At 36.4% G+C, this 20,914-nt stretch overlaps 2 protein-coding genes across 2 annotated transcripts in view; one reads left to right on the top strand and one right to left on the bottom strand.

Moving 5' to 3' along the window:
- The first annotated feature begins 2,971 nt into the window (after positions 1 to 2,971).
- CTBS (chitobiase) lies at positions 2,972 to 19,725 on the top strand. Its single transcript, XM_027113936.1, is given in 7 exon segments — positions 2,972 to 3,487; positions 6,385 to 6,535; positions 6,538 to 6,632; positions 13,046 to 13,217; positions 15,109 to 15,206; positions 15,591 to 15,737; positions 19,002 to 19,725. Coding segments are annotated over 7 exon segments (1,098 nt in total). The 5' UTR covers positions 2,972 to 3,244; the 3' UTR covers positions 19,194 to 19,725.
- Positions 19,726 to 20,497: 772 nt separating this feature from the next.
- Positions 20,498 to 20,914, bottom strand: part of SPATA1 (spermatogenesis associated 1) — a 45,214-nt gene continuing 44,797 nt past the window's right edge. The window contains 2 exon segments of the mRNA XM_027114181.1: positions 20,498 to 20,850; positions 20,852 to 20,910. Of these exon segments, the coding sequence (XP_026969982.1) occupies positions 20,814 to 20,850; positions 20,852 to 20,910 (96 nt within the window). The 3' untranslated portion in view covers positions 20,498 to 20,813.

Here is a 20,914-nt window from a genome sequence, read left to right as displayed (position 1 = left end):
GACAGCTGGGGATTTCCATGTAGAAATAAGTGGACCATTCTCCTTACTGTGGGGATTCACTGTGGAGTCTCATTTTTACAATATTTGAATTGTATTTTTTCAAGCTAAATAACTGAGAAATTTAGTCATTTAATACAATTCAATAACACTGCAATAACCCTAACATACAAACTTCGGGCCTAATACATCTTCACCTCATAACAACACAAGAATAAATGAAGTCTCTCGTGATCAGTTTGGGAGCCAATTTACCGCAATTGCTGTGGGTTAAAAAAAAAATCACTTCTGTGTACCCAAATAACCTGACGTGATATGGAAGTTGTTAATTAGTTGAAAGCATAGGCCCCCTCTCAAAAATTATGTGTAACACTAAGCAATGTGTTCTCTAATTTTTCACCAGCACATAATAAAAATTTGAATATTGTTTGATCTTCTCAGAATGTTAACTCAACAATATTCTATGACAAACATGTTACTGATAAGAATGCAAAAACATTGCATTACTAATAATGAGAATGCCAAGCATTTACAAACACTACCAAAAGATGTTGATATTAACTGTCAGACTGTATCCTCCCAGCAACTTCGTGAGTTAAAACTTAGTGTCCTTAAACCGATTTGTAGGCAGAAAATGAGATACTAATCAGTGGAAAACTATATCGAGACTTATAGTCTCAGTTTTGCACTCATTTCACTTTGGCTTCCTGTTGAAAAATAAAATCTCTAGAAAAAAAAAAAATTAACTTCAGGTGTGTGGACTTCCATTTGTGCCCTTGCCCTGGGGCCTGCAAATGTTAGGGGAGGCTCTGGAGATGTCAGGAAGCCTGTGATGTTGGAAACCATCTTTGCACCATAAGGAGAAAATCTACCCGATAACAGAGCCAACTCAGACAAAAGCAGAGCCAAGAAATGGAGAATGAGACTGAGAACTAGTGATATGATTAACGTCTCCGGGTCCTGAAGATCTACCCATGAAAGTTCAGTTCCTTAAGGTAATAAATTCCCACTTTTTTTTGCTCGAGTTTTCTGTCATTCGTATCAAGTGTCATCCTGATTTGGTTCAGGAAAATTCGATACTTTTATATGCAGAGTTAGCAGCAGGAGTGATAAGATAGCAGTAGGTAAGGAGAATGGGAAGGAGCTGAACTGAGGAGGTTTTGAAAAATGGGGCATGAGTGAATTGTGGCAGTAAAAGAAATGTGAATGCCACTCCAGGAATGTAAATGTAAAACATCACTTCTTAGCCTTATACCTAAGAGCACCCTAGTGGTCCACAGATAAACTAAAAACTGGTTCACAAAATTTGTATGAATATGTATATGCTGTTTTCTGGAGAGAGAGTTCATAGCTATTCACAGGTCCTCAAAAACAAAACAAAACAAAACTGTGAGCTCCCATAATAAGAAATACTGCCCTACTAAATGGGGAAGGCTTCTGAAATAGTGGTGAGATGTAAAATCAAAAAGCTGTACTTTGGAGAGATTATAAAATCACTAATTATGGCAGTGACTCTCAGATTATATACCACAACCACCTGCATCACAGTCATTGGGGGCTCTTGTTTCAAATTCACATTCACAGCCCCCATCTAGACTTAGTGAACCAGAATCTCTGGGGGAAGGGCCTAGACACTCCATTTGGAGTATATGATAGGTCAATATTTTGAAATTTTACATGACTTTCCCATTTGATTGATAATTCTGCAGAATTTTATGTGGAAAGCATATTCTTTCAGAATTTCAAACACATTGTTTCATTGTCTTTGAGCTTTAGATGTTGCTGTTGAGAAATCTGATGACATTCTGATTCTTGATACTTGGTGATTTTTTTTCTCTCTGGAAGCTCTTAGGATCTATTCTTTGCTCTTTCCTTCTGAAAACTCCTGTCCTTCATTCCTGGAATTTTTCTTGAATTACTTAATTGATGATTTCTTCCCATCTGGACTGCTCTTCCAATTTTCTTTCTTTTTGAAGAGTATTTCTGTGTTACTTTGCTCAAATCTTCTGTGATTTTTCCCTCATTTCTGTGATCTTCTTTCTAATTTCCAAGAACTCTTTCTAGTCCCACCCTGCTTTTTAAAAAAATTTCATCCTGTTGTGGCTTCATCTTCTCTTGCCTTTCTGGGGATATTACTGACAGTTTTTTTTTTTTTTTTTAATGTCCTCCCTACAATGTTTGTTTCCTCCATATTCCTTTTTCTGTTGTTCCTTTTATATTATTCAATTGCCTTGTTTGTTGTCCATGATTAAAAGTAAGAGATAAAAAGTAAAGAGGGAGCTCTGAGTGGGTGCCTGGTGTTTCTGACTTTAAATTTTGCTACAGGATGATCTGCGGGCATGTTGTCAATATCTGTGGTCAGGCACAAAGTCAGTTATATCCTATTTTAGGTATGGTACCCGAGCAAGTACCAGAGAATTCACCCTCCCCAGAGCATTAAACCTCCAAACTTCAACCTGGGTGGGAGAGGGGCAGCTGCCCAGAGACATAAGGTTGGAGAAAGGATCTAGAGATTTCACTGCTTCTCAAGCAGCTTTCACCTATTCCCCTTTATTTTCGGACATTCTAACCTCCATCTCCCCTTCACCCCTAATTCCTGAGGCATCTCTTGTAGTTCCGGAACCTTTTGAAGATTCTGGTTTAAATTGTGTTGTTTCTCAAGTTTCCGCACTGTTGGGGCCTGGGACACTTACCCCTCATACTTGTGCTTTCAAGCTTCCAAAATGTTGCTGTCATCTCCCTTCCCTTGTGGGTTGAGGTTTTCACTGGAGTTTAAGCATGGGAGGAGGCGAAATTAGAGGCCGTATTCGAACTGCTGTCTTAATTCAACAGATATCTGTAACTTCAAAATCTTTGGGCCATTCCAACCATGTAGCACAGTCATCCCTTCCAAGGCATCCTACTTTTCTCCATTTTGAGGACTCCCTCCAGTTTCAGACTCCACAAGGAAGACACAAACAACTATGACACAGAGCCAAAGAGAGGCACATAGATGGTAGGCAATATACACTTGAGTCAACTGTCTGCCGGGCACCGAGGCCCCGGCTCCCTGGGCTCGACGTGCTAGGGGCACCGCAGCCTCGGCCTCTGTCCTTCTCTCCCGCAGCCCCAGATCTCCCGGACTTGGCGACCGCCCAGCTCCTCCCCTGCCCAGCCGGGGAGCTCGGCCCGGCCCCTCCCCTCTCATCCATAAAGCAGGCGCCGCCAGGGAATCCGGGACAGCTCTGCTGACTGGTGAGCCGTTGGCATGGCCTGGCCGCAGCTCCGGTGCTGGCGCCTCGTTCCCTCGCTGCACGGGACCCTGGGGCTGGCTCCTCTGCTGCTGCCACTGCTCCTGGCGCTGCGCGTCGGGCTCGGGGCCGACTGCCAGTGCCAGGCCCCAGCGCTGTGCCGTCCCATCACCCATCGTTCATCGCCCCGACTTCGAGGTCAGTGGCCTCTCTCCCCTGACGCTCCAGATCTGGTCCTCAAGGCCCTAAGAGGAGTTACAGTAGAATAACCGAGCCCGAGAAAGAGGTGTTGGGGGCGCAAAACCAGCTTTGACCGCTCGCGGAGGGGCCTTTCTGTCCACAGATTTCCTTCAGCCTTAAAGATTAGGAAATTTTGGCTCAGAGAGGTTGAGTAACTCCTCCCAGGTCTCACAGTAAGTATTCCAACCCAGATCTGACTCTAAGTGCAAGTTCCTTGCATTGCCCTGCTGTGCCTCTCCCCAGGCAGTCTGGCCAGATAAGCAAGATGGTAAGGAGATACTTCCTAAGTAGCAACACCCATTGGTTTCCAAGAGAATTGAGGATCAGTTTGAAAGAATCTCAGCACTCCCACGGTCCAGTGGAAGAATGAAAGTTCTGCTTACTTTGCTTTTCTATACCTGCCACACAAGAAGGGGGATAAAAATAGGTCTTTAAGTAAAAATTCCATCTACCCACCTAAGAATTTATAAGGCCTTGGGCAGCTTTAAGCAAACACCCTTTCGGAGGTAATGTGAAGACCACTTGTCTGCCTAGAGTTTGATGACTGCACCAGGAACTGGACACATCAGGCAGGTGGAAAAGTTCAGTCCAAAAGAGCAATTCTTGTGTAAACATAGCGACAATTGCCAGTTCTTAATCTAGCAGATTACATTTGAGGCAGGGACATTTAAATGTCAGTTAAAAAAAGTAATATAATTGCTTAGAAGAAGTAAAAACGGTGGAAGTGTTTATGGAGAACCTGCCTAGTGTGTAAGCCTAACATCTGAAAGACTTTCTGTAGCACCCAATACCTCTTAGTCGGTTAGGCGGCATCTGTGGGCATTTAGAAAACCAATTATGCAAAGAAGCCGAATTTTGTTCATTTGTATGCTGGTGGTTAATGGTCTTTTCTCTCTACTGACCTATATTTTTCAAAGACAAAGACTAGACTGCATTACTTTTTCCTTTATATATTCAATTGGTTCATCAAGCTATTTTTTAGTATTTCTATTATATCACAAGCTCTCTGTATATTTTTAACATATTCAATCTTAGTTATCAGAATTGAAATAGGGGTAAGGTTTGTGACATAAATATGATTCTAAGAGTCTAAAAACAATGGGCTGTTCAGTTTCACATTTTGTAATTTTTATTATTTTAGTGGGTAACTGCCTAGTAGAAAAATGGGTTATGCACAGTTAATTCTGAAAAATAAACAAAAAACCAAAAAGGAGACAGAAAATTAGGAAAAGCCTGGTTTAATTTTTATAGCTAGCTCTCCCCACCCTCACCCATCCATTCTCCTCACAGTGGCCCAGTGATCATAGATATCGCTCTCCCTTTCTCTCTCCCCCTCTCCCTGTGTGTCTGTCTGTCTCTCTCATTTTTTAATGCAAATCTTATGATCCTCTGCTTAAAATACTTTAATGCTTCCCATTCATCTCAGGAGAAAATAGCAACTCCTCAGTGGTCTACAAAGCCCTACTTGATCCTGCTACTACCTACCTCAGTAGTTTCATCAGTTTCATCTGTTTCCATGTACTTTCAGGAGTTCTGTGCTCCAGCCTCACTGACCTTCTTTTGGCTCCAGAAATTCAGAATTCTCCTGAGGTATTGAGACCTTTGCCCTTTTTTGTTCACTCTTCTGAGAATGCTCTTTTTTGTGCATTGGTACCCCTCCTCTGTCCCCTGTCTAGGTCATTGCCCAGATTTCTGGCCTCCCCTAAAGAGTGTAGTCCTCAGGGAAGTTTTCCTGCCCAACCAGGGTCGCAGGTCCCCTTTATATGCTGTCATGGCACCCTGCATTTCCATGTAGCCCTTAAATCTACTGCATTAAATAACCAATGGACCTGGTCTGTGTCACTAATGCCTAACAATATACCCTGCCTATACCTTACTGGGAATTCAATAAATATTTGCTAAATCAATGAATTAACACATTATTTGGGATAAAGTAAAAATGATCAGTGCTTCTAATATTATCTGTGGAGAAAAAAATACAGGAGAAACATAACATCAACCATCTTAGTATTTAACTTGAGTACTAGTCTAAGAAGTAAGGTTCACCAGAAATCATTCATAGTAAATGCAGTATCTATGAGTCCATCTGCAGTGGCCAGAAACTTGAGTATTTTCAACCTCCTCCCTTTCTCTTACCTTACTCATTCAGTGGATCAGAGTCCTGTTAATTCTGCCTTCTTAGGATCTTCCAGATTTATTCATTTATCTCATAGTCTCCACTGCTCCACAACTTTAGTTGAGGTCACCATCATCTCTGGCCTGCATTCTTCCAAAGCTTTCCTATTAGATATTCTGCCTCCAGTTTTGCCTCTTTAAACCAGTTTCCACTTCAGCTGAAGGGATTTTTCTAAAATGCATACCTAAAATATGTATATTCTCTTTTTAAAACCCTTTCCCTTGGGATAATTTCTCAAGAGGGCTTCAAGGTCTTTCATGATTTAACCCTGCCTACCACCCTCAGGTTCTTCACTGTTGTCGCCCTCCAAATTTTAGGCATCAGCAAACCTCCATACTCTGCCTCCAGGCCTTGACACTTGCCCCTATTTCTTCCTAGCCTACCGTCTCCTACTTTCCAGGCCCCACTAATTTCCTCTGCCACCAATTAATTGGGACCCCTATGTCTTATTCACTGTTGTACTCTCAGTGCCTGGCATATGATCAATGTTTAATTGTTACTTTGGGTGCATGATGACCCTTAGCTAGCCATAGTCCATGATTTCTTCTTTTAATTTGATAATATTACTATTTATTCATAATGGTTATTTCGAAGATTAATGACTAATGATTTTCTGTGATCTTGATATATTATTTCTTCATTTGGAAAACTTAAATTTGGGGCTTAGTATTCCAAAATTATGAGGTGTTTTAAAGACATTTGGATCTCTTTGGAATGAGTTTGTGAAGTAAATTTTATTAAACTGTGAAAAGCATATATGTACAAAAGATGTATATTTCTTCCATAGGAGATGTATCCATAAGGGATATCATTAATGCTACTTTAAGAGCATCCTGGTTAGCTCAACAAGTTAAGCTGGCCAAAACACAATATATGGATGGAATTAATCTAGACAAGAAGTTGCTCGTTCATCACATGAATATTATGCGTTAACTGCTTTAGTCAAAGAAACTGCAGACTCTTTCCATCATGAAATTGAGGGATCACAGGTAAAAATTCATTTGGTGTTTTTTGGAAACCCCTTATCTTTCCTATCAAAATGTGTTCATGAAGGTATGGCAAATAGAATCTCAGTTTTATTGAGTAGGAAGAGTTTCAGTACATCCTAAAAAATTTTCTGGAACTTTTGAGTTCTTAACTAGATAAGTTTTATAAAATTTTAAGGTGCCAAATCTGTTCTTTATTCACATCAGGATACAATACTGGAATTGCCCCACCTACCTGCCTTGCAGCAGAGTTAGAAATATTAGATAGGCAATGGGAATCAGGAAGGATTTAGCTGCCCACGCTCTGCTTTCATCAGTGCAGGACAGAAACAGCTCTTGCCTAAGAGTAGAGGTAGTTCTGGGGAAGTGTCTCACTTGCTCCATAGACTCTGAATTACTTTGCAAAGCACCCAAGGCCCAGTAAGGCTCAAAGCCTAATTCCATAGAGCTTGTCAGTGCTGTGACGAAAGGCAGTATTTCCCTACTACCATAATGAGCATGATCAGAGAGAAGATCACAACATAAGGCATCTTGCCAGGAAATGTGTGAGTAACAGAAGGACAGTGTGGCCCCAGATCAGTGATTCTCAAAACTGGTCATACACCAAGATAACCAGGAATCTTAAAAAAATTAAACACACACACGTACACTGGGTCCAACTCCCAGAGATTCTTATTCAGAGAAATGCAAACCAAAACTACAATGAGGTGTCACCTCACACCAGTCAGAATGGCCATCATTAAAAACTCTACAGGGCTTCCCTGGTGGCGCAGTGGTTGAAAATCTGCCTGCTAACGCAGGGGACACGGGTTCGAGTCCTGGTCTTGGAGGATCCCACACGCCACGGAGCAACTAGGCCCGTGAGCCACAACTACTGAGCCTGTGCGTCTGGAGCCTGTGCTCCACAACAAGAGAGGCCGTGATATTGAGAGGCCTGAGCACCGCGATGAAGAGTGGCCCCCGCTTGCCACAACCAGAGAAAGCCCTCGCACAGAAACGAAGACCCAACACAGCAAAAATAAATAAATAATTAATAAACTCCTACCCCCAACATCTTCTTTAAAAAAAAAAAAAAAAGTCTACAAATAATAAATGCTGGAGAGGGAGTGGAGAAAAAGGAACCCTCCTACACTGTTGATGGGAATGTAAATTGGTGCAGTCACTATGGAGAACAGTATGGAGATTCCTTAAAAAACTAAAAATAGAGTTGCCATATGATCCTGCAGTCCCACTCCTGGGCATATACCCAGACAAAACTATAATTCGAAAAGATATATTCACCTCAGTGTTCATAGTAGCACTATTTACAATAGCCAACACATGGAAGCAACCTAAATGTCTGCTGACAGGTGACTGGATAAAGAAGATGTGGTATATATACACAATGGAATATTACTCAGCCATAAAAAATGAAATAGTGCCATTTGCAGCAACATGGATGGACCTAGAGATAATCATATTAAATGAAGTCAGACAGAGACAAATATCGTATGTTATCACTTATATGTGGAATCTAAAAAGTGATACAAATAAACTTATTTATAAAACAGAAATAGACTCACAGACAAAGAAAACAAACTTATGATTACCAAAGGGGATAGTGGTGGGGGGGCGGTAGGGGGGAGATAAATTAGTAGTTTGGGATTAACATATACACACTACTATATACAAAACAGATAAACAAAAAGGACCTACTGTATAGCACAGGGAACTATATTCAATATCTTGTAATAACCTATAATGGAAAAGAATCTGAAAAAGAATAGGTATATATATATGTACAACTGAATTACTTCGCTATACACCTGAAACTAACACAACACTTTAAATTAACTATACGTCAATAAAAAAGTATATTACAGAAATTATAAAGGAACACATTAGGATGTTTCCTTCTTAAAAAAAACTATACAATAATTTGTTAGTGGACACATAAAAAAATGATGTAAATTTTGACATCCAAAACATAAAATGTCGGGTGGTGGAGTATAAAAATGTAGAGCTTTTTTTTTATATAGTTTTTTTTTTTTTTTTTTAAGATCTTGGGGGTAGGAGTTTATTAATTAATTTATTTATTTTTGCTGCGTTGGGTCTTCGTTTCTGTGCGAAGGCTTTCTCTAGTTGTGGCAGGCGGGGGCCACTCTTCATCGCGGTGCGCGGGCCTCTCACTACAGCGGCCTCTCCCATTGCGGAGCACAGGCTCCAGACACGCAGGCTCAGCAGTTGTGGCTCACGGACCCAGTTGCTCCGCAGCATATGGGATCCTCCCACACCAGGGCTCGAACCCGTGTCCCCTGCATTAGCAGGCAGATTCTCAACCACCGTGCCACCAGGGAAGCCCTAAAAATGTAGAGCTTTTGTATGTGTTCTAAGTTGTTAACAGTTTAAAATAGACTGTTGTAACTATAAGATGTTTTAAAAAATTATTTTTTCAGGTGTACAACATAATGATTTGATATTTGTATATATTGCAAAATGATCACCACAATAAGTCTAGTTAACTTCCATCACCATACATAGTTACAAAATTTTTTTTAATATAAGCCACATGATAACCACAAAGCAAAAACCTACATTAGATATACAAAAGAAAATCAGAAAGGAATCAAGCATGCCACTACAGGGAATCACAAATCACAAAGAAAGAGAGCAAGAAAAGAAGAAAGGGAAAAAGGAATTAGAAAAGAGCCAGAAAACAATTAACAAAATGGCAATATTACGTAGAAACCTATCAGTAATTACTTTAAATGGAAATGGACTAAATTCTTGAATCAAAAGACACAGAGTGGCTGAATGGATTAAAAAAAACAAGATCCAACTATATGCCGCCTATAAGAGACTCACTTCAGCTTTAAGGACACACATAGACTAAAAATGAAAGGATTGAAAAACTAGTTCCAGGCAAATGGAAACCAAAAGTGAGCAGGGGTAGCTATATTTATATCAGACAAAATAGACTTTAAGCCAAAAATGGTAACAAGAGACAAAGTTCATTATATAATTATAAAAGGGTCAGTTCATCAAGAAGATATAACAATTTCAAATATTTATTGTGGGTGCTCCACATCAGAGCACCCAAATGTATTAAATAAACACTAAGATATCTGAAGGGAGAAACAGACAGCAATATAATAGTAGAGGACTTTAGTACTCCACTTTCAGCAATGGACAGCTTATTCAGACAGATAATCAATAGGGAAACGTCAATAAGGAAACTGTAGTTAGATACAGTTAGGCTGGTAAAAGGTATAAACTTTGTTGTAAGATGAATAAGGTCTGAGGATTTAGTGCATAACATGATGACTATAGTTGATCGTACTGTATTGTATAATTTGAAATTTGCTGAGAGTAGAATTTTAGTGTTATCACCAAAATAAATAAGGCGATGGCTATGTTAATTAACTTGATGGGAATACTTTTGCATATATATGTATATCATCATATTGTACACTTAAAATATATTACAATTTTACTTGTCTATTATACCTTAGTAAAGCTGAGAAAAAACTGCTAGGCTAGACAGTGAGTTTTTTGAAGGCAGGGACCAGTTCCTTGATGTCTAACACAATGTTTAAAAAATACTTATTGAATATATGAATGATACCTGCCTTTCAAAATTTTAAGTCTAGTTAAGTAGGATATATATAGTATAAACTAATAACTCTAAATCTATCTCAGAATCACCTGGGAGTGCTTGTTAAAAATATGCCCAGAAGTTGATTCTGGCATAGATTCTAGGAACTGTATTTTTACCAAGTGTGATAGGTGATTCTGGTGTAGTTGGTCAACATGAATTTGAGAGTCACTGGAAAAATAATAAATGATGTAACGATCAACAACTCTGTGGCTTTATACAAGTACGGAAGGTTTGTCAGTGTGGAATTCAGCTTTTCAGATGAGTACAATTTAGATCAAGAATAGCAAATACCTGGTATGCAAGCCACCGTACTCCTCTCCTCACACATTTTGGTCTCAGAAACTTTTCCCTCATTCTCTAGATTGCTGTTGTTAATAGGGTAGAATTAATATATGGGAACTTATTTGCTAGTCCTGATTAAGCTATAGTGAAAGAGCAAGGGGGAAGAGACTGAGCAAAGATTTTGCAGTAGGAATGTCTATTTCCATGTTTGAGGGGCAAGTAGAGCAATTTGGGCTACTATGTCAAGTTCATGTTAGTTAAGTTAGTGGGAAGTAGAGTTGCCAAGATGAACCAGATTGTGGAAGATCCAGGATGTGACACTGAAGAGTATGCATTTTATTCTGTATGTAATGGGTAATGTGTATAGAAAGTATGTGGGGAAGATTATTTATGGTAGTACGTAAAAAAGTCTAGAGGAGAAAGAGAGACCTGTAAGGACTAACCCAGTAATCCAATAACTTGGAATTTATGGTTTGAACTGGGATGATGGCATAACCCTAACACTCAGCAAGTGTTCAATATTCATTGAATTAATTAATTAATGGAAAGGAATGGGCAGAAAAACTGTGAGAGGCCACTCAAAGGAAAATGTGAGATTAGTTATGGGGTGTGAGGGAAGAAGGGTCACAAAATGGCCCAAAGGTTCTTAAACTGGTGACCAGAAAAAAATGACTAATATAGAGCCCCAGCAAGGAGAAATGAGTTTTTGGGAAAAGATGATAATTTAGGATTATAGAATTTGTGATCACAGAATTAAAGAGCTAGAAGTGCTCTTGAAGAATTCTTTCTACACCTTCATTGTTACATGTGGGAAAACAGATCAGATATTTAAAATGAAATAACCTAGTTATAAGAGAGCCAAGAAAAGAACCAAAGTCTTTTGATTTCTTTTCTAATTTATTTTCTAATAATGCTGCCTTCTCAAAAATATGAGATTATCCATGACAGGAAACCCAGGTGAAAATATTCTCACTGCTCAGGAGGAAACCCAGGTGAAAATATTCTCACTGCTCAGGAGAGAGGTAAGGACTTACAAAATGGATTTGAAATTTACTTGCTTAGAGGTAATCACTTTCTCTATTACCTTATTATACTTCCATTTTGTAAGAGGGGACAGTGATAAAATGAAGTCCAATATGTAAAAATTTCACTTTATAACCTATTTTGCTGGAGAGCTTTGGGGAAAGCCTAGACTTACAAAGCAGAGCTTCCTTTAGTGTTAATAATGAAAGAATTACAGAGAGAATTTTGAGAAAGTCCTAAAAAGAGTTATAGTAGAATAAATTAGCCAAAGTGTAAAAATTTAACTAAAATACCTCAATTTTTTGTAATATTAATCAATACATTTATTGAGAGCCTAATTAAGAAGAAAACTTTTAATGAAGCTTTAGAATGTTTGCAGACCTATATTAATAAAATAAAGCTAACTAATATTCAGTTAAGGCAATAAATCTTTTTTTTTTTACATTAGGTCTCAGAACTTATTTATTTTATAACTGAAAGTTTGACCCTTTGACCAACATCTTAAGGCAATAAATCTTTTTGTGTGTGTGTGTGTGGTACGCAGGCCTCTCACTGTTGCGGCCTCTCCCGTTGCGAAGCATAGGCTTCGGATGCGCAGGCCCAGCGGCCATGGCTCACGGGCCCAGCCGCTCCGCGGCACGTGGGATCTTCCCGGACCGCGGCACGAACCCATGTCCCCTGCATCGGCAGGCGGACTCTTAACCACTGCGCCACCAGGGAATCCCGGCAATAAATCTTTGAAAGAGATTCATCCTTATTGAGGACTGGCTCACTATTCAAAAATGAAAGATAATTTAACACTCAAGTTTTATTTGAATATTTCCATAAGATCATTTAAGTGATTTGTTTAACATTTTGAGTTGATTAATTTATACTTGTAGCCATAAAACACCACTACTCTTTAACTATAATGTTGGACTAAACTTACCATGTAAAGTAATTGTAAATCAAGGGCTCAAGCTGCCAACACAGTCCAGTAAGCTTGTGCCAAGAGATGACCTATTTAGCTTGCATGATATTTTTAAGAACTTTCGTATTTGAATTCTTTTAGTGTGCTTTTACTCTCTAGTTGCTTATGGGCCCTACCACACCCTACTGTGATTACACCAGTTTCCTTCAGTCAGTCGAGTTGCTAGTCTGTCCTCTGGAGGCATGTGACTTTAAACTCCTCTTTTACACAGTGCCTGCTCCTGGTCATTGTATATGTCCAAATATGCCTGTGTCCAAATATATGTCCATTATCTAAATATATGTCCAAAACATTGTCCAAAATATATGTCTGGGTCAGTCCGTGTAGGCAAAAAATATATTTCTTAGAATTGTTCTAGTTCCATACAGGTCAAACCTTAAGTCAGACACGTAAGTGGTTCTTTTTGAGGGGGGGAGTAATATGAGGCAAGAGAATATATAATCAACAAAACATCTGCCATAATATGCATATTTGATCATGTTACATAAAATGGTTTTCCCACAGGTAACATTTGATGTATCTTGGTCTCCAAACTGCTTAGGTAGGAGGTGCTATAATTATACTGGAATTGCAGATGCTTGTGACTTTCTCTTTGTGATGTCTTATGGTGAATGAAGTCTGGTCTGGTCACAATGTATTGCAGGAGCCAATTCTCCCTATACTAAGACATCAACTGGTAAGAATTCACAAAACAATCATTTATCAGTGATATTAATTCTATAACCTCAAACATTAAGATATATTTTAGTATTTCTAAGTCATTTGTATACCTTTTCCATTTGTAACGCTTTCTTGAAACATATAAAAACCTCTTAATTTGAGAGCTTTAAAGTTTACAAAAAGTTTTAAAGTTCTGAAGTTTTCAATTATCTCTAAAAAGTCTTGGGAGGTAGGTGTATTATATTAACCCTCTATTATAGATAAGATGAAGGGTGTTAAGTTCTCATGATTGCACAGCTATTAAGTATTATATGGTTGGAACTGAAGCAGGTGTTCTAACTTCAAGTCAACACTCTTGTCAGAAAGTTACACGAAGAAGATATTTGCTTACTTAGAATTTGATAGAATATTTTTGTTGAAATAACCAATGTTAAATAATTTAATAGCAAAGGTACCTATAATGTGAGTACCTATTACACATGATTGATAGGACTGGCTTTATCTTATTTGGCATTTACTATTAGTACCCATGCTACATTAAAAATTATATTCCTACCAGAATTAAGAGTACTTCTGGGGCTTCCCTGGTGGCGCAGTGGTTGAGAGCCCACCTGCCGATGCAGGGCACACGGGTTCGTGCCCCGGTCCGGGAAGATCCCACATACCGCGGAGCGGCTGGGCCCGTGGGCCATGGCCGCTGAGCCTGCGCGTCCGGAGCCTGTGCTCCGCAACGGGAGAGGCCACAACAGTGAGAGGCCCGCGTACCGCAAGAAAAAAAAAAAAGAGTACTTCTGATCTGTCATTCATATGATGTGGCCTTTGCATTATCCTTTCCAAAGTTTGGATTGGTTTATATCCCATCAACCAATTGAATTAAAGATTGCTTGCTATCTTTTGGACTTAAGTGAGATTTTCTGGGATAGTTAGCATAGATTTAAGTGTTGAGTAATAAATAAAAATTATTTTATTTTTAATATATAGGTAAAATCATAGACCCTGGCCTCATTTTATCACGTCCTAATTGTCTGGATAGAATAGTCTGATCATAAGCATATACTATTTAAAATTTGAAAAATAATTTGTGTTATAATACAAAATAATTATTTAACCCAATGTTTGCCAACTGTGTTTATGAAAGAGATGATAATTATGTATATCAATAAAAGGTTCATTGTCAAATATGTTTGGGAAATGATGCATACTCCACCCCTCTCTTGGATATTTAAGAGTACACAATAACTTTAAAGCCTCTGAAAAACAGCAAATTTACTCAACATTCTAGTTAATCTTGGAACATATCTTGGTGGGAAAACATAATTTGCAGCATGGGCAAGAAAGGGATTGATAGTACCAGGAATTTGTTCATTTTTCTCTGTTTCCTATAACTACAGATTATCTGCTACAGAGTAAGATGGGGTCATTCCTTATCCCAAGCTGTAATCCATGCTTATAGGATATTGATAAAATGAGGAACACTTGTGTGTTCTGTAAGTAATTGTGAGACCACACCTGCCAGAAAGTATAAGACTTATAGAACTTTTTTTAAAGCTTTAGAATCTAGAATATCAAATCCATGCCTTAGCAGTTAATAGACACAATTAGCATGCTTTCCTAAAATGTGTCATTGTTCCTAAAATTAAAATTTGTGAATTTTTTGCTTCAATTTGATCTAAATTGTTTTGAATATTTTCTATTATTCAAAAAGAAATTGTTTAGAAAGTGATACCAAATTTATAGTTCTTAAGAGATGACTTTTATAATATATTCGAGAAACACCATATTAATATTTTACATAAATGTACCGGTTGTTACAAACTTGGATTCTGAGTGGTTGCATAGCTTGTATGAACACATTAGTAGACATATGAAGAGAAAAAAATATGCTTTTTCTGTTCCTATTTGGTTAGGATATGATGACTACATCAAGATAGGCATTAACCCTAAGAAACTTGTAATGGGTATTCCCTGGTATGGTTATGATTATACCTGCCAAAATCTATCAGTGGTAAGAACAGATCATTTCTTATGTAATTTTTTTCTCTTTCTATTATATTTTTTAGAGTCTGTTTTGTTTCCTCTATATAAACTTCATTTTATTTATAATTTAGAAATTTCTCTCTATATAGAATATATACACTTTGAGAATTTATTTAATATAGTTTGAGACTAAAATGTAGACAGTTTATTTTAAATAATTAAATCCCATACAAGTTTCTGAATATTATATTTCTATTTAGTAATGAAATTTAACTTTTATTCCATATAGTCAGGTTATCTATCTATAGTATTTTATGTCTAATAAATAATTTTATTATATTTTTGGATTTGCTTAATTGCTTAAGATTTGCTTAATTGATAATCTATAACATGAACATTTTTGCATTTCTAGAATCATGTTTGTACCACTGCAAAATACCCTTGTAAAGATGCTGTATACCGTCAGGTGGCCTATCAAATGATCATGAAGCAAGTAAATAGTTCTACTTCTGGAAGACTGTGGGATAAAATTCAGCAGTCTCCTTATTATCACTATCAAGTAAGACTTTTCACAAGTTATCAATCTTTAGTTTTCATAATTGTGTATTTTCATAATTACATATTTGAAAGTAAGATTTTCTATCAGTTTTCTTATAGGGTACAACATACAGACTGCTGTTTACACGAGTAGACTTGTCTTTGAATCTGTGTAATCAGGAACTTTACTTCCCTTGTGAGCAATTCAAGTTATGCTAATAGTGGAACTGCTCTGCATGGGCCACTTGTCATTTTAGATGATATAATAAAAACATGTGTGTCACAAACAGGATTTCCTTAAGAGTTGTCAATTATAAATGATGTCTGTGGCTTTTGAAAGAGCTTTGGGCCAAAATGGGTTACTTGCTCTGAAAACCTCTATTTCAAAGTAGCCTCAAAATTCTGATGAGGCTCTTATATAGGGAGGAATGAGGCTGAGAACAGGAGATGTGTCATCAGGGACTTCACAATGGAAAATGGTATCATTTCAAATCTATTCCACAATTCAAACTATGTGATATTCAACAAAATTAAAAATTAGAGACAGAAAAATATTACAAACAGAAACTTGAAGAAACAGAGTAAATGACTAGCAATTCTGTCAGGTAGTGTTTGATAAATAGGAATTGCCATACCAAAGGGACAAAGAAAAGTTATCTTTTCCATAGTTTACCTTTAGCATAATAAAAACTTTTTCACACCTCAAAAATCTAAGTACAAACCATCTTTAATTTACCTTGAATTATGTTACTACAAAAGGAACCCTAAAATGATATGATGAACGTTAATTCCAGCAACAATTTATATTTCTTTCTAATGGTCTGGTACCCATTTACAAAAGGATGACTGCAAATATACAAATTTAATAAATTATAATTGATATACATGTACATGCCTGTATATCAATTATGTAGAAGGCTTTAGTGTAGAGCTTTTTAAACTTTAGAATCTTAAGTATAAACATTAAACTAGGGTACACTGTGATCCTGTCTTTACCAAAAAGTATTTATAGAACTCTGTTCTGGGAACTGTTAGTAACACATAGACACACACACACACACACACACACTAGTGGTTACCAGTGGGAAGAGTAGGGGCGATGGGCAAGACAGGGGTGGGGGAGTGGGAGGTACAAACTGTTGGGTTTAAGATAGGCTCAAGGATGTATTGTACAACACAGGGAATATAGCCAGCATTTTGTAATAACTGTAAATGGAAAGTAACCTTTAAAATTGTATATATTTTTTTCATTTTAAAGATTAAACATAAAAAGAATATACTAAAAAAACACAAACACACACAAATACACATGCATGTGCCATGGCCAAATATATTTGGAAAACACTACAAACTGTAAGTCTCTCTTGGAGATTTATAATATATAACATTATATTCAAGGATTTAAGATGTACTACAGTACATAAAGCCATTTAATTGTTTAACATAGAACCCTGTTTCCTAGCACTCTTAGAAACATGCAGGGGAACAGTGTTTCATGGATATCAGTTTGGTAAAGGGTTTGTTTAACCAATTATACATAGTTTGGAAATATGTAATTTTGAATAAATACTTTACCCTATGATGTACTGTTTTTTGTAATTCCTGACTTATTTTTTCCTTAATGCATAAGAAGACACATTCTTTAAGATTTTAGAACTCAGAAAACATTTTGATGAGCCTTGAAAACCATTCATTTAATGGCACTTCAGACAACCATCTATTTATAACCAATTTGTTCTTCTTCATTCATTGTAAAATTCCACAGCAACCCAAATCAAGTTTTTGTTTTAACTGAAGAGAATCATTCTGCTTTCTTATGCTGTCTCAGCAATAGCAGCTTCATCTTGCACTTAATATTCTTGGAGGCATACATTCCCTAACCAGACATCTGTCAAACTTACATATACTCAGTTTTTTATCCTTTGATCCTTCACTATTTGAGGCATTTGAAATTTCTTAACGTATCAAAAAGGCTCAAAGTACTAGCTAGAATGATGGCAAAATTCAAAGGTGCATGTCTTTGGGTTTGCCCCTGACTCTACAAAAATAAATCTTTCTATATTTAGGTACAGGTTTTGCAAGTTGCCTTTTAATATTGAATCACAATTGGAACTAGAGCATGTATAGCTTTTTCTAGTTCTAAAGATTTTAAAGAACGGAATATAAGATATAGTATGAGATATGCTTGTATGTAATGAATCTACTATACTTAAATATGCCATAGCTTATTCATTTACCAAGTGACTATTGTCCTTTAAATCAGTCATCTTAGGAGATGATTCTAATTCTCGTGGTGCTACCATAAATAGAAATATTACTGGTATTCATTGAGAACTGTCTTTAAAGAGTTCCCCAGATGTATATAAAAATCAGTAAATTATTTTAAATCACAGATCATTCTATTTTTACTTCCTATCTTTTTCTCTTCCTTTACGCTTTTGCCTAATTCTGCTCCTTTCCTCTTTCTTTTATCCTTTATCCATAGCTTACATACCTTCTAAAAGAGACTGTGTTTAGCACTAGATAGAGGCAAGTGATGCTGGGGAGAAGGACTTTACAGGGTGGAAGGTGAGCATAAGACTAGTTTCTAGTTTGTGGTTCTTAGGTGGGTACCTAAGTCACCCATGGGGTCCAGACCCAACAGGCTCTTAGACTCAATTCTGTAAGACCTAGAAAAGGAGATGTTTTCTTTGTCCACTGACATTCATCATAAACAAAATCACCTGTTGAGCTCCTAACTAGGCACATTTCCAGGAACTGTAAGGAAATCCCAAAAAGTATATAAGCTGGTTTTAGAGGACAAAAGCAGTGATTCTCCTTAACCTTGGCTACATATCAGAATCACCTAATGGAACATTAAAACATAACATAAAGAAACAAATAAATATATGTTATAGCACTAGCCCTGGAAGATTTTGATTCAATAGGTTTCATGTGGTGTGGGTCCCAAGAATCTGTTTTTAAAAGCCCTCACAAGTGATTCAAATGTGTACAGTACATCTTGGTTGATAATCATCAGATCAGAGCAAGGAAAGAATCTTAGGGCATGAGAAGGATTTTAAATAGGATATACTGGGAGGCTCATTTGTGTAATCTCTATTGTTGTAAAAGTGCCATAAGCAATGATATCTAGAAAGTATTACATATAGAACCATGGAAAGTATTATGTATGCCCTAAAATTTTTATTATTTCATTGACTCCTTCTTGAATCATTGGATTTAAGAAACACCTTTTCCTCTTATTGCACTGAATACTTTAAAGTTACATTTTAATTTATTTGTATAGGATCAGGCTGGCCATTTTCATCAAGTGTGGTATGATGACCCTCAGAGCATTTCTCTAAAGGCAGCATATGTACAAAACCGTGGCTTACTTGGCATTGGCATGTGGCATGCAAACTGTCTTGACTACTCTGGAGATGCTATAGACAAACAGCAAACTGAAGAAATGTGGAAAGCTTTAAAACCAAAGCTGTGACAGAGATGAACATCTTTTGTTAAACTATTAAGGTTTAGAAAAATGATCTGTTTAAACAGATCTAGTTTCTTGAAGAGATTAAAAAATATATACCTTTTTTCAGATTGCTACATATTTTAGTTATTAGTGTACTCAAAAACAGATAAAGAATAAAGAAATGCTTTGATTGTTTGAATTTGAAAAATACATACCTATTTATATCTTCAGTGTACAACAACATAAAGGTAAGAAACAAGTCAACCTACCATATCAAATATTCCTCTGTATGATGTTTAATATTATAGTTGGGAACAACTGCTTTCACAATTTTATTATGCTAAAATTTTCTCCATATTAAAATATATGCTTACCAATCAATGCTAATTTCTAAAATATGTATAATTTGAAGTAGAAATTTTTTGCTTAGAAATATATTTTTAAAAATTTAGTCTTTGGGAATCAGTTTGCTCTATATTTTTTATTCAATAAATCTAAATTTAAAACGTGCAATTTTGTGTCTTTAGGTTCATTTGATGCAAATCATTTTTCTCCTTCTTGATTCCATACAGCACTCATGTTCTCTGAGTCACCTGAATTAAACTCACTTATGCCTCCAGGGGGGGGGAATAATGAATATAAAGGATCAAAATACTTAGAAAATACAAGAAGATAACTTAGTACTAATATTTTGAATTAGTAGGTTAGAGCCACCTAATATTTTCCAACTAAATTATTTTTTTGAGGTTATATCTGAAATGTTTATGAAAAACCTGGTGTTGAACCCGATTCTATTCATTGGCATTTACCCTTCCAATTATTAATATTCCTTCATTTATGGACATCTATAATATATTTCTTGGTTAGTTTTGTTTCCATGGTTAAATTTTTTTCATTTTCTATATCTGCATTTTACTTTTAATTATCTAAAGACATTGGTTTCTCAACTGTTTTTTTCTTTCTAAAAGAGACATTTTGTGCAAAGAAATGTACAGAGGTCTCAGTTTCCTTTCTCAAGGCAATTAAGAAGAATATTGTGTAGAACTTATATTAGTTCCTATAAATACTTAGATTAGAAATCTGCATCCTTAAACTCTGGATTTACATAAATCCTGCCTTCCCTGTACATTTTTCTCTCTCCAAATTTGAATAAATGACAATTCAGTCATCTGTTATGAGAATATTTCATTTCCTACTTGCACAATTATTTACGGCAAAGTAAAACCAACCATTTTCCATAGTACTTGCTGAATTACTGCTGTCTCTGTATTTTTAAAATAAATTTTAAAAATTTAAATTCTTAGTACTAATCTCTACATAGCTGTAGATGCAAGTTAGATTCATATTTATTAAAATATATGATTTTTCATATTACAGTCATTCTAGGTATTACATTTTAAGACTATTAAAAAATGAAAATAATGAAATATAGTACTGTAAAATAATATGTTACACATCTGAAACCTTCAAAAATAGTCAAATAGACACCATTTTGCTTTTTTATATCTAATATTTCCTGAAACACTGTATAATAAACACATGAAAAAGGAAAAGATGTAAAACTTATAATTTATATGAAAACAAGGAGAACAACGGTTAAACAAATCTGTTCAAGTAAGTTTTTTAACAAATAAAAATTTTAAGTTAACATACCTTATTGAGATTGAAAAGATGTAATAAATTTCTTCTGTGCCAGTTCAGCTTTCAATGTGCGTAAATCTGAAACTGCTTGTTTTCTCATCTAT

The sequence above is a fragment of the Aethalodelphis obliquidens genome, unplaced genomic scaffold (genome assembly GCF_003676395.1).
Source record: "Aethalodelphis obliquidens isolate GAN/ISIS:26980383/991018 unplaced genomic scaffold, ASM367639v1 scaffold13, whole genome shotgun sequence".
NCBI lineage: Eukaryota > Metazoa > Chordata > Mammalia > Artiodactyla > Delphinidae > Aethalodelphis > Aethalodelphis obliquidens.
Note: the sequence above shows the minus strand (reverse complement) of the source record. Positions and strands in the feature narration are given on the sequence as shown.